Source organism: Poeciliopsis prolifica, unplaced genomic scaffold (genome assembly GCF_027474105.1).
Source record: "Poeciliopsis prolifica strain line A6 unplaced genomic scaffold, Auburn_PproV2 SCAFFOLD022, whole genome shotgun sequence".
NCBI lineage: Eukaryota > Metazoa > Chordata > Actinopteri > Cyprinodontiformes > Poeciliidae > Poeciliopsis > Poeciliopsis prolifica.
This window is the reverse complement of record NW_026562397.1, coordinates 1,166,008-1,178,649: the sequence shown is the minus strand read 5'-3', so window position 1 is coordinate 1,178,649 and position 12,642 is coordinate 1,166,008. Positions and strand designations below refer to the sequence as shown.

The 12,642-nt window shown below is 44.0% G+C and overlaps 1 protein-coding gene and 1 long non-coding RNA gene across 4 annotated transcripts; one reads left to right on the top strand and one right to left on the bottom strand.

The window, feature by feature from the left end:
- Positions 1 to 745: 745 nt before the first annotated feature.
- Positions 746 to 4,007, bottom strand: LOC129369739 (uncharacterized). Of its 2 annotated transcripts, none has more exons than XR_008606975.1 (3): positions 3,353 to 4,007; positions 1,975 to 2,060; positions 746 to 1,888 (listed from the first exon to the last, which is right to left on the bottom strand). It is a non-coding gene; the product is annotated as an uncharacterized LOC129369739 (long non-coding RNA). The 2 variants fall into 2 exon arrangements; XR_008606974.1 differs by having other exon boundaries at positions 1,975 to 2,057.
- Positions 4,008 to 4,075: 68 nt separating this feature from the next.
- lhx1a (LIM homeobox 1a) lies at positions 4,076 to 12,201 on the top strand. Of its 2 annotated transcripts, none has more exons than XM_055045677.1 (5): positions 4,076 to 5,026; positions 6,734 to 6,957; positions 7,524 to 7,807; positions 9,360 to 9,486; positions 10,344 to 12,201. In XM_055045677.1, the coding sequence occupies exons 1-5, from the start codon at positions 4,857 to 4,859 to the stop codon at positions 10,721 to 10,723; spliced, it is 1,185 nt and encodes a 394-aa protein (XP_054901652.1). In that variant the 5' UTR covers positions 4,076 to 4,856; the 3' UTR covers positions 10,724 to 12,201. The 2 variants fall into 2 exon arrangements, with proteins under 2 accessions (XP_054901652.1, XP_054901651.1); XM_055045676.1 differs by having other exon boundaries at positions 4,078 to 5,026; positions 9,360 to 9,525.
- Positions 12,202 to 12,642: the final 441 nt, after the last annotated feature.

Here is a 12,642-nt window from a genome sequence, read left to right as displayed (position 1 = left end):
ACCATTAATCTAAACTAGGGGAACTGCTTTACAGGCTGCTCCAGGCCCAGTGTGCAGGATAATCTCTCAGTGAGGCTGATTCTGCAGCATCTTCACAGAAAACTCGTTTTTTTTTTCGGACTAATCAAGGAAAACCAATGTTCCATTTTTTTATTATTTTTATTTTTTATTTATGTAACCTATTGCGGGGTAGAAAAAAGTTTTTCATTCAACATAGGCATATAAAGTAATAACAATGATGATGGTGGCAACAACAACAACAACAACAACAACAACAATAATAATAATAATAATAATAATAATAATAATAATAATAATAATAATAATAATAATAATAATAATAATGTAAAAATTGTGAAGATTATTATTGGGATTGTGATATTAACTATGAACGCTTCCTAAAATAGAACATTGTAGATCATCATAGATCCTCTGAGCTTTTTCTTTACTAAATGCTTCACTGAGGATCAGCGGTGTTTCTGTTTGGACGCCATACAATACAAATGAAAACATAATGTTAAAAAAATAAAACGTGTCACGGCCTGTGCGCCCTTTTCTTTGTCCGGACCGAATTCGCCCCCTAGAGGAGGAAACGAGATGTTGATCGCGCCCTTTTCTCTGACTGACCTCAGAGTCTCGGCGGTGGGTTTCTGCTCCCGAGCTCAGAGCCACTAATACATGATGTAGCCTATCACCCCCCCCACCCCCCCCACCCCCACCCCCCCCCCCCCCACACACACACACACACATAGCTATAAACACCCCGAATAAAACGGGCTGCACGAGGTTCTGTCTGCTGATGGTTCTGGGTCTGATCGAACCTCCGAATATTGGAGCGTTTGCGATGCTGAGGTCGATCTATAGTGGAGGCGGGGGGTCAGCAGGGGTTGACCGGCTGAGAAGCGACAGCTGTAGGGAGATGATCTATAAATCCCATCGGATTTCTCTCAGCACAGGCCGCAGCGGAGTTGGGGAGTCTGGAAAAATGTTTGCTCAGAGTTGGTGCTGGTTCGATAATCTGCGCCGAGTTCACGTCGGAATATGTTTTGGGGCTGACGGCGTGCTGGAGTGGGAGTGGGCTTGTCTCACCACCACGCACTGACCCGGGTAACCCGAAGCATGTGGGTTACACCGCCAACATGTCACCGTGTTGCCTGGCGCAACCGAAAAGGAAACACTCCGTTAAACTGCGCCACTTCCGCCCAGTTCAGTTCAAAGCACTTAGCGGAACTTCTCAGGCGGCGTGCAATTTATAAAAAAGCCTATGAGATCTTAGTGTTGCTGGTTCCGTTCAGTCAGTGTGAATAAATTTTGATCCATGGACAAAAATAAATAAATAGGCTACATAAACAAAATTTCAAACATTTCCAAGGCTCAGAACCAGAGTCTGAAGCGGGGAAAACGTCAGAAATCAAAGTCCGTTTCGGGTAAAATCCTTTATTTCTCTTTGTTTGCCTGAGCGAAATATTTGAAGAAAAGAGAAGGAAATGAAAGAAAGCAAAATAAAAAAGAAAAAGAATGAAAGAAAAGAAAAGAAAGGAAAAGAAAAAAAAAGAAGAAATCGATATCAGCAGAAATGGGGAGCGGACCGGTGGACCCTCTGCCTCCCTCCTCTCCCCGGTTCTCTCAGCTGATCGCAGCTCCAGTCCCAGATGATCATCTCTCTCTAAACCCGGTGTCTCCCCCCTCGGTAGCCCGGCCTAGAGCAGCTGCTTCTGCCGTCGTCCGGCTCTGTGTCTCGCTCTGGGCTTTGAATAGGCCTTCGACATGCTCACAGAACGCAGCTAGTCACCTGCTCGGTTCAGGACTGAACCTTGTTTTGTCCTCTCCTCCCTCGGACCGCGTCCCTCATGCGTGGCGTGGTGACACCCGCGACTCCGAGCTGACTCTGCAGAGGAGAGGAGAGACAAATCAACGAGCCGTGATCACAGTGAAAGATTGCATGCATCTCCACAGCCTCTTTCATTATCTCACATGAATTATCTCGCAGTGGAGTCTCACTGGTCTGCACTTCATAAACTCCAAGTCTTCCGGGCTGCTCCGATAGGAGCCCGTACCTGCTGGGGCCGTTTAAAATTAGTTTCTTATTAGAGAGAACGAAGAAAACAACAACATACATCTATTCAGGTTATTGTTATTATTATTTTGTGATATTCTTGTATTGGGTATCAATTAACATATTTTCAGATTTCCTCTTCGTTCCCTTTAGTGGGTATTTTGTCTTCTCAATCTGTTGCTCGATCTGTGTCAAACCATTCCGAGTTTAAAGCGAGAGGCTGAAAGAAAACAAGAGAGAGAGAGAGAGAGAGAGAGAGAGAGAGAAGTTTTGTTTTCTTTAAACTGGGCCCAGAGGCTGCAGCGCAATGATTCCAATTTACAACTTGCGCCTGCATCAGAAGGAAAGTGCGAATAAAAATCTGTTCTAAGCAAAGGATTACATCGGTGAGGTTCAAACCATTTTCTCCCTTCATTTAATAGTGTCTCTGGCTGGAGGGAAGCAGATATGTTCAAGATTATAGTTTATTTAGATTTTTTTCTCTCCCTCTTTTTCATTGGTGGATTAATCCGCGCCTTGCCGCAGCTTCTAGTTCTTCTTCCCTCTTAGCTTTTTCTAAATCAGGCACAGATTATCCCTACTGACACACTATCAGTGCATCTTCCACACATGGAAGTATCAACATTTTGTTGTTTACATTCGGGGTTAAGATGGGGGTGGGAGGTGGGAGGGTTTGGGGGGGGGGGGGAAACGGGAGGAGGGGGGGGGGGGGGGGGGCTGGGTCATTTTTCTATCTGGATTTAGTGGCAACAGAGTCAGGCTCTGTGGTCCACAAGATGCGCAGAAGATGAGGAGATTCTTTTTTGGAAAATCTCATCCAGTCAAGTGGCCCGTTCATGATTTTTCCTCCGTAGGAATAAAACAGAAAGAAGATGGTCTATGAGAAAGAAAGAAAGAAAGAAAGAAAGAAAGAAAGAAAGAAAGAAAGAAAGAAAGAAAGAAAGAAAGAAAGAAAGCGAGCTAAGCAAACCTGTTTACATTATGCTCTCCCCCCCCTCCCTCTCTCTCTCTCCCTCTCTCTCTCTCTCTCTTGAAGGGGTTCTCCTCTCCAATGGGGGAGGTGGTGTTGGTTGGTTGGGAGATCCGGGGGAGGGGGGGGAGCGGTCAGCTGGACTGTTGCATGGGAAGCAGCGCATATGCATGGGAGTTTGCGGCGACTTTCCTCCACAGCACATGCGCAATTCTTCAGTTAAAAGTGTGCAAATAAACACGCAAACATGAACCGCAATAGCCAACGCGATAAGTGACCAAAGTTTAAAAAAAAAAAAACAAAGAAAGAAAGAAAAAACTTCCAACCTCTTTCTTGTTAGATCTTTGTCATCTTGAAGCCAAACCTTCATCACAACTTTTTGTTGTTTCCAGCCGAAAATCAAACGACGGGACTTATCAGCGCGGAGCGGGGCGGGGCGGGGCCGCGCTGCGGTGGAAGTGGATTGAGTTCCCGTAAAGAATCGCCTGGAAGAGCTGTCAACTTTCGAGCCTTTCAATCTTTCACTTCCACGAGAGAAAATGGGAGAGCTGCGCGCGGCATCGCCGGGGACGAGACATCATCATCACCATCACCATCATCATCATGGTGCTATCATCTAAAATGAGCCCTCGGCAGTGCGCAGCCTCCTGCTGTGAGAGGAAATATTTAGATGAGTCCAAACAGTTTAGAGTGCAGCGGCGACGCTCCGCCGCGTTGGGCCTTCGGGATGCTCTCACACACCAACACCGACCAAAACTAAACAGAGAAGAGAGCGCGCGCGCCTACAATCTGCGCCTCGAGCCTGTTTATCCCAAGGAGAAGTGCGCGCGTGTACCTGCTCGGATTCCTCCTCGTCATGCCCAAAAGGCAGCTCTGCGCTGCAGCAACAGTCTCCCTGCGCGCCGCCGCCGCCGCCGCTGCCTCCTGCAGACGCCCTCTCTAACATATGACACTTTGCAGGGAAATTTTTTGACAATTGGTGTCCTGAGTGTGCGGCATAAATAGCAGGCAGAGCACTTGCTGGGTTTTGATGGGGAGGTTTGATGGCTCCTCGCGTGGCTCCGCGCTGATTGGTCCGGCTGCCACCTGACGTCAGGAGGACTGGAATAAGGCTGGTGTTGGAGCTTTAGGAGCAAGACAGTGAACCGGAGACCCCAGCACATCCCGGCACACGCACCATACCGGAGACTGAAGGGGGCAACCCAGCATCGCGCCGCCAGCACAGCTCCAGGATCAGCCCGCAGAGCCGGAGGGGAAAAACACTCTGATAAAATCTTTTTTTTTAATTTTTTTTCACTTTTTTTTTCTTTTTGGCTTTACGATTTTGTTTCTTGCTTCTCGTTTGAAAGACTGGATACGCCGCCACGTTATAAACCAACCGAATTACTGTGTGAAAGCTGTGATCTGAAAGCGGTTCGTTAGATGCTCCTGACCGGCGGCCGCTCCGCGTGCTGACCGATGCATCACCTCCAAGATCGCCGGGAAGAACAAGCTGCCTCCTGAGCCTATCATCTGTATCAGACCTGAATTCAGAATTTTGCCTCGGGCCCACGAACAGGACTGATCCCCCAGTTGTTTATCCCACTGAGGACCTTCGGCGCCTTCTGCTCTTGTGTTTCCTCTTCAGACGGAGCCTGTTTTTACGCATACGGGGAGAGATCTGTAGTGACAGCTGATCGACTGGCCTCTCCGCGAACACTGACCCCGGAGCTGGAGGCGGAATCGGCAGAGGCAGAACTCAAACACTCGGTCAATGCTCGGCCTGCGCCGGTGATTGGGTTTGTGCGTGCGCGTCGCTCGTGGGGGGTTGCCGCGAGCCCAGCCGAAGCCATGGTCCACTGCGCCGGCTGCGAGAGGCCTATCCTGGACCGCTTCCTGCTCAACGTGCTAGACAGAGCCTGGCACGTCAAGTGCGTGCAGTGCTGCGAGTGCAAATGTAATCTGACCGAGAAGTGTTTTTCTAGAGAGGGGAGACTGTACTGCAAAAACGATTTTTTTAGGTAAGCCTCGGGGTGATGCTGCAGAAACTCACCGGCACCAGTTTGTTTTTTTATTGGGAGCAGATCTTGTGTTGAAACAGCAGGAAAATAGGAACAGGTACACTATGGATATTAATTCAGAAAATTCAGATTCAGGATAAATAGTGAAAGATGTCCCTAAAGTCAATAGAAACGCTCTGAATTATAAATATTAATAGGGATATTTTAAAGTTTGTATATGTATGTACAGTATTTTTTTTTTTTTGGGGGGGACATACATTTAAAACGGTCAACTACAAAAAAAAAACAACAAAACATACAAAAAAATGCAAGCAGGTTGAAATAAAATAAGAACAGAGAGGGGGTAAAGGTCAACTCAAATAACAGCCTCAAATGCAACAGATATTTTTTTAAAGCAGGGTGTATTTGTTTTCTCATTTTACTCAAAAACGACAAAGTCACACTCAGCACCCGGAGACGACGGGCTTTGATTAGCGTGTGATTAATGAAAAGCTTATTTGGAATTCAATGGGAAACAAAAACAAAAGGACAGGACGAGCATCCAACGCGTGTGCGCCTCTCTCTCGGCGAGGTGAAGCGTGAAAACAGGGGGCGATTTGTCGGGGGAAGCGAGGAAATCACACCTGGGTGTATTTTTTCTAACATCGAGGACAGAGCGCCGGATCAAACCCGGGCTGGGCCAACCCGCTGGCCCGCGCTGTTTGCCCAGTCCGACTGAGGAGGACGTGATAAGTGGATTTGAATAGTGAACTGGTCGAGAAGATCAAGTCCACAGACACTTTGTCAACACAGCAGCCAATATACAAAGTAGAACGGGGAGAGCTCTGGCTGTGGCAGGTTCCCCCCTTTATCATCCTTTTGAACCAGCGTGTCCATTTATTCAGAGCAAGTGAGCGTTAAAGGAAAACACGACTTTACTGAAGGATGCGAAGAAGAAGCGATGCAGGACAGAAGGAAGCTTTCAACATGTGGGAAGATTTAAAGATGGTTGAAAATGAAAGAAAACGATGAAATTCTCTGAAAATAAACTATTGCTCAAATATTATTAATAATTTTGATATTATCGCTAATAATGATAATAGTTATTTTTACAATTATTATTTTAATAAAAATAATACTAATACTACTACTAATAATAATAGCTACTATTATTATTATTATTATTATTATTATTATTATTATTATTATTATAGAAGTAGAAACATGGTTAGAGGTGAGAGATAAATTCTGCATAAGGTTGCATTTCATTATTGATAAATAGTGATTAACTAGTCGTTCTCTGAATGGTCGTGGCTTCGTTTCTACTACATTCCTTTTGTCCTTGGTTGACTGAGTTCTAAAGGAATTATTTTTTAAAAGCCCCATGTACAACCCTGAAATCACAATTGTATATCTACTTTAAAACGTCCTGAAATTATCTAATATAATAATTCCTGTTTCGCCGACAATAAATTCATCAGCATCTGTTCTAATTTTTAACTTTATTTCATTTCATTTATTTTCCATTTCATTTTCTTTTTCTTTTTTTTAGGTAAAGGTTGTGTGTGGACACAAGTGTTGACATTAATTGCATTTAATCAGCCCTCGTAAAACCTGCAGTTCTCAAGCTGTCAAAAATCTTAAACCGTTTAAACGAAAAAAAAAAGGAAAGGAAAACGACTAATTAACTGCGGCTGTAACCACATCTGGTTGTTTCTCCTCCTGCAGGCGGTTCGGTACCAAATGTGGCGGCTGCTCGCAAGGAATCTCTCCGAACGACCTGGTCCGGAGGGCCCGGAGCAAGGTGTTCCACCTCAACTGTTTCACCTGCATGATGTGCAATAAGCAGCTCTCCACTGGAGAAGAGCTCTACATCATAGACGAGAACAAATTTGTTTGTAAGGACGATTACCTCAGTAACATGAGTGTGAAAGACACGAACCTCCTCTCAGGTACGGTGGCTGTCGTGGGCGAGCATCTCTGTCTGCATGTGCGCGCGCACATCGTCTTTTACGCAAATAAATGAATGACTGTGGATTTGAATTGGAGTAAATGATGATGATGATGATGATGATGATGATGATGATGATGATGATGATGATGATGAGTTCAGCTTCACATTAACGTTTTTATGTGAAAGACCAGGGATTAGACGACGCCCAAACAACCCCGGAGAGTTGATGACTCTACCGCTATTATTATTATTATTATTATTATTATTATTATTATTATTATTATTATTATTGGTGGTGGTGTTTATCCGCAGCTCGGTGTTTTCTGGATCAGTTTGGGTGTTTCTCAGGTGTTCAGAAAACCTCATGTCAGATGTTTAAATTAGAATTCTAGATATTTTTGCTGTAAAACATTTTGGGAACAATGTGAAAACAGACAGTCGTTTGGCCTGCTGTAAGGTTGCGTGTTTGTCCCAGGGATCTCTGGTCAGCCACCTTCTACTGACCAGTATGTCACCAGTGACAGTCCTCCCGTCCCGTCCCGTCCTGTCCTGTTTCCACTGTAGTAACGGCATGCAGCGATCCCAGTTTATCTCCGGACTCTCAGGACCAGCTCCAGGACGACGTTGTCCTAAAAGACACGGAGATGGCAGCCCTCTCCGACAAGGAGACGGTCAACAACGAGAACGACGACCAGAACCTGGGCGGAAAGCGGCGCGGCCCTCGGACCACCATCAAGGCCAAGCAGCTTGAGACCCTGAAGGCGGCGTTCGCTGCCACCCCGAAACCCACCCGACACATCCGGGAGCAGCTGGCTCAGGAGACCGGCCTCAACATGAGGGTCATCCAGGTAGGAGGAGCGTCGGGTATTTGCGTTCAAAGAAAATAAAACTAAAAATCAGGATTCCTAATGGTTCCAAAACATCCCTGAACTCACTGAACACCACACTCACGGGACACCTGAACGTGAGCAGAGGTGACCCTCACACCTTCTCTTTACTAAATGGTGTCAGGCAGCGATAAACCTAATAGGTGTGAAGTAACAGATTGCATTTTATTAAAAAAAGAATCTTTGCCAAGCTACCAGTCTGCGATGGTGGGACAGGACTGATCCCGGAGGGGCCCTCTGCTCCCCTCCGCAGACCTCTCACCTCCTTCACCCCTCGTTAAGAGAGACCTCCTCCCTGCAAACACCGCGCTCACGTTGAACTCATTAGAACTGAACATTGGCTCAAATAGTCAGCTTCATTTGGAAATGGGCTAATTTATAGGGGAGGTTTCTGTTTGTTGGCCCCGCGCAACGGGGCGAAAGCCGCCAACTGGTGCCGGCTGCTGGGAGTGCTGGGTGTTCTGGCACAGCGCAGCCATCACGCTTTGCAGCCACGTTTAGCCATGCTGGGAGCCTCTCCAGCCAAGTGGAAAAGCGCAAATCTGTTTCAAGAGTCTTCAAGACGGTCTCCTCATAACCCGGAGTTATACAAGGGCCGACAGAAAATTAGCAGTGTTATAATCATAATTCATCTGTCGGCAGCTGCAGCAGTAAAATACAGTAAAGCAAGGCATTGTGCGCTTCTTTTAAGTTTTACACTCATGAATTAAAAAACGTAAAATTATTATTATTATATTATTATTATTATTATTATTATTATTATTATTATTATTATTATTATTATTATTATTATTATTATTATTATTATATTGTGAGGTAGACCTTGGGAGCTTACAGGGCTTTGATCAGAGCATAAAGTAGTAAAACGGTTTTGTAAAATGTGGAAGCGAGAGGGGATCCGGAGTAGGTGTGCAGGGTGAAGCATAATTAAAGGAAGCTGCTCTATAGATTATAAAATGATAACCCAGTAATATATCGGTAACAACCCTCCTATTAAGTATTAATTGGAGATTTGCAGTCCCCCCGCTGTCGCCTTCAGTCGGAGTAAATGGGGGGTTAAAAGATCATTAGGCAGGTTAGATGTGACTCTGAGTCCTGTGCGGATAATTGGCCGCAGTCCCCATCACCACAGAGCCTCGAGGATTTAATGTATCAGATCATCACGCATGCTGCAAAACACACAAAGAGCGCAGTTAGTGAAGCGGCGGCGGAGCAGGTGCCAAAACAAACACAGAGCTTGTTTACTCTTTGCTTTTAACGCGGACATATTTGCACACTAACTATTATTTGCGCAACATATTTACAAAAAAAGAAAATCAAATTTATGTTCGATTAGATATATTATTCACAGCAACCTCTCCGCCCTCCTCCACATCTCTCATTTCTCTTGCACAAAATATTGACCTAAAACCAAAATGATGCCATGCATGAGCTGCAGCAGCTGCTGCAGCAGCAGCAGCAGCAGCAGCCTTGTAGCGGGACGTAACGGCTGTATCTTCGTGTTCACGTGCAGGTCTGGTTCCAGAACCGACGTTCCAAAGAGAGGCGTATGAAGCAGCTGAGCGCGTTAGGCGCGCGGAGACACGCGTTCTTCCGGAGCCCGAGGCGGATGAGGACGTTGGTGGACCGACTGGAGCCTGGTGAGCTCATCCCCAACGGGCCCTTCTCCTATTATGGAGGTACGGATTAAGTGCAAAGCAAAACTGATATTTCATTTAGTGAATTAGATCAAATTTGGATACATTTTACAGTCGAAGTTTCAGTCAAGCGGTTCTTAATCAAAGACTAGAAATTGTTTTTTTGTTTTTTTTTCCATTAAATTCTGTGTAGATTCCTTTTTTGGTTTTTTTTCTGCTCTGTACAAAGAAAATAGACACAAAAACGCAACTGGGTAAACGTGTCTGCAACAGTATTCACAAAAGAACTTTACATTAATCCATAAATCCCTTACAAATGATATTTCAAACAACCAGATCAAAAATATTGCAATGATTTTATTATTTTAGCCGAACCTGTGCTTTAGCATTAGAAAGTTTGAAAATAAAAGCATTTGTTTTATTCCAGGGAAGTTGATGTATTCACAGAAGAAAAGCTCATTTACAGCAAAACTATTTGATAAAAATAGTTTCTTTTTATTTTCTAGAGCTCTGAAGTATCAGATAATTTTCTCTTTTCTTCTTGCTGAAAAAAGGGTTCTGTATTATTCTTTTGAGTTAAAAAAAAGTTAATCTCAGTAGGTAGAACCACTGATGAAATGGCCCCCATTTTAATTAATTTTCTCCCTATGTTCTCACCACCCAATTGCAGTTTTGATTTAAGTACAACATGGTCTGTGACTAATGCAGCATAGCGAGGGTCTCTCCCTCTCTGTCTTTCATAGAAATCAGGCGATGTCTGTTCAATAAGTTTCTCAGGCTTCCTGAACTCATTTCTGCTCTCACATTGTTTCATCAGAGCTGATGCTGATTTTTATTTTTCTCTGCTCTTGGATCTGTAGATTATCAAAGTGAGTACTACGGCCCGGGAGGGAACTACGACTTTTTCCCTCAGGGCCCTCCATCGTCACAGGCCCAGACACCAGTTGATCTTCCCTTCGTCCCCTCCTCGGGCCCCACAGGCACCCCTCTCGGGGGTATGGACCACCCCCTGCCGGGCCACCACCCTTCCAGTGACGTACAACGCTTCTCTGATATCATGTCTCACCACCCAGGGGACTCTCCCAGCCCAGAGCCTGGCATCCCAGGGCCCTTGCACAGCATCTCTTCTGAAGTGTTTGGCCCTAGTCCGCCCTTTACCTCACTGTCACTAAATGGCAGCGGATACAACAACCACCTGTCTCACCAAGCCTCAGAAATGAACGAGGGCACTGTGTGGTAGCTTTCTGGCACAGAGGACTAAAAGCCAGACATTCACAGATGGAGGATGTTATTGTGGACCCTAAGAGCAGGGTCCAGGAAAATGACAGGGTTGGGGCAACTTTATAGACTGTTTTTTTTTTTAAATATATTTATTTATTTATGTTGCATTTTCTCATTTTATTCATATTTTTTTTCTTGAAAAACTGATGACTCATAAAATTGTGCTAAAAACATTGTGTTCATTATTGTATGTGTGTGGGTGGTTCAATGGCTTTTTTCGTTTAATCCATCACCCATGCTATATCATCCAGAAAACCTTATTTACAAAAGAAAAAAAAATAACTGGCCAGGACTGATAAACAGCCCCAGTCCTGCTTTATTTGGACCCACAGGATGCCCTGTTGCCCCTGCTGTTTCCTGTCAGTGGCCTCCTGCAACCAAATCCCTTCACACTTACAAGTGCGTTGAAAAAGAGACAAACAACACAGCCGTTTTTGAAAAAACTTCTGTTGTAGGTCTCAGACATGAAAACATGTTTTGCTACTGTCAAAGACTTGGATAGCTTTACACAGAGAAGGAAGGGACTGAGGGTCGCTGACCTGCCTAAGTGGCATTCAGACTGTGTCAGAGACACTCTGATTGTGTCCCTGCATATAAACACACTCCTGAAACCTCTCGGCCTCTCAAGGCTCTGCCATACTGATCTTTTCACAAAGCATTGCTGAAGGCCAGGGAACACTTCAGTTTATTCTCTGCAAAAGGTCTCTGTGTTTGTTTTAATTTCACTAATTCCACCAAATCTGAGGACTGCTGCCTTCAAAATGCAGTAAAACTAGTTCAACACCCCAGTGGACTGCAAGCCCTTTATTTAAAATGGAGATGAACTTGAAATATTGAAATGAAGTCTACCTTCTAAAAAATGCTCTACTGGGGTTCTAAGTAGGACTTCAAACAGTCAACTGTTTACGTAATCTAAGAAATTCAGGAGTCCAGAAGTCTCGACACGCGTTTTAGAACCTCTTGATCATTATAAAAATGTTCCAAGCAACCAACCAAACTTTTGTATTGATTTCATTTATATTGTATGGAGATAAAAATCCATTTGCTGGGGTTGTGCTTCACTGTGCTAGTTTGTACAAGATGTTGTTTACAGAAAAAGGAAAAAAAGTACAATAAAAACTAAAGAAAAGTAGACATTTTCCAAATTCTAAATAATAGCACAAATACGGTGAAAGTGCTTTGCACTTGTCACAGTTTGTGTTGGGACAAATTCTAAGTGTTAAAGAGGAGAAATTGACTTTGAATTATTTTTAGTCTGCTGACAATACAGTGTTAATATAAACATACCTAGGTTTTATTTTTGTGTCATCAAAGAAGAAAAATCCAAACTATTAAAAATTGATGGTCAAATATGCAGCTGTCAGTTGCTACATCTCTTTGAATATGAAGCCCTCATGATATGTCTTTTATTGTTTCAATAAACCGAAGCTTATGTGACCTCCAGTGCATATTAGACCATTCACTGTATAAATTTAACATGTTGACAGAATTGTATTGCTAATAAACTAGAAAACATACAGAATGCATTTTTAGGTATTTTCTCAGGAGTAGTTTTCCCTCACTTTATTGTCACATTACTGCAGAGCCGATGCAGATGTTCACTGTTAATCCTCTTGGTCAACATCTTTAAATTCATTATTTTCATTTTCATACATAAATTGCTGTAAGCATTCAGCTTATGTGTGAAATAACTGGCCTCTGCAGGGATGGTGGCAAACATTTGTCAGCTCTGATTAGAGGGATTCAAAAACACTTCAGTGTAAATAAAAAAGCGTGTACTGCAAAATGATGGGAAAAAAGGAGAACGCAGAAGCCTGTGTCTGATGGGGTAGTGGAGATGCATGCATTGTAGGAGATTCGTGATGGTAATCTGCCAGC

Excerpts from the sequence above, each read along its gene's own strand:
- lhx1a (XM_055045676.1), top strand. The coding sequence starts at position 4,857 with ATGGTCCACTGCGCCGGCTGCGAGAGGCCTATCCTGGACCGCTTCCTG. Across the intron at positions 6,958-7,523 it reads AGACACGAACCTCCTCTCAG|TAACGGCATGCAGCGATCCC; the intron begins GTACGGTGGCTG and ends TTTCCACTGTAG. Across the intron at positions 9,526-10,343 it reads GCCCTTCTCCTATTATGGAG|ATTATCAAAGTGAGTACTAC; the intron begins GTACGGATTAAG and ends TTGGATCTGTAG.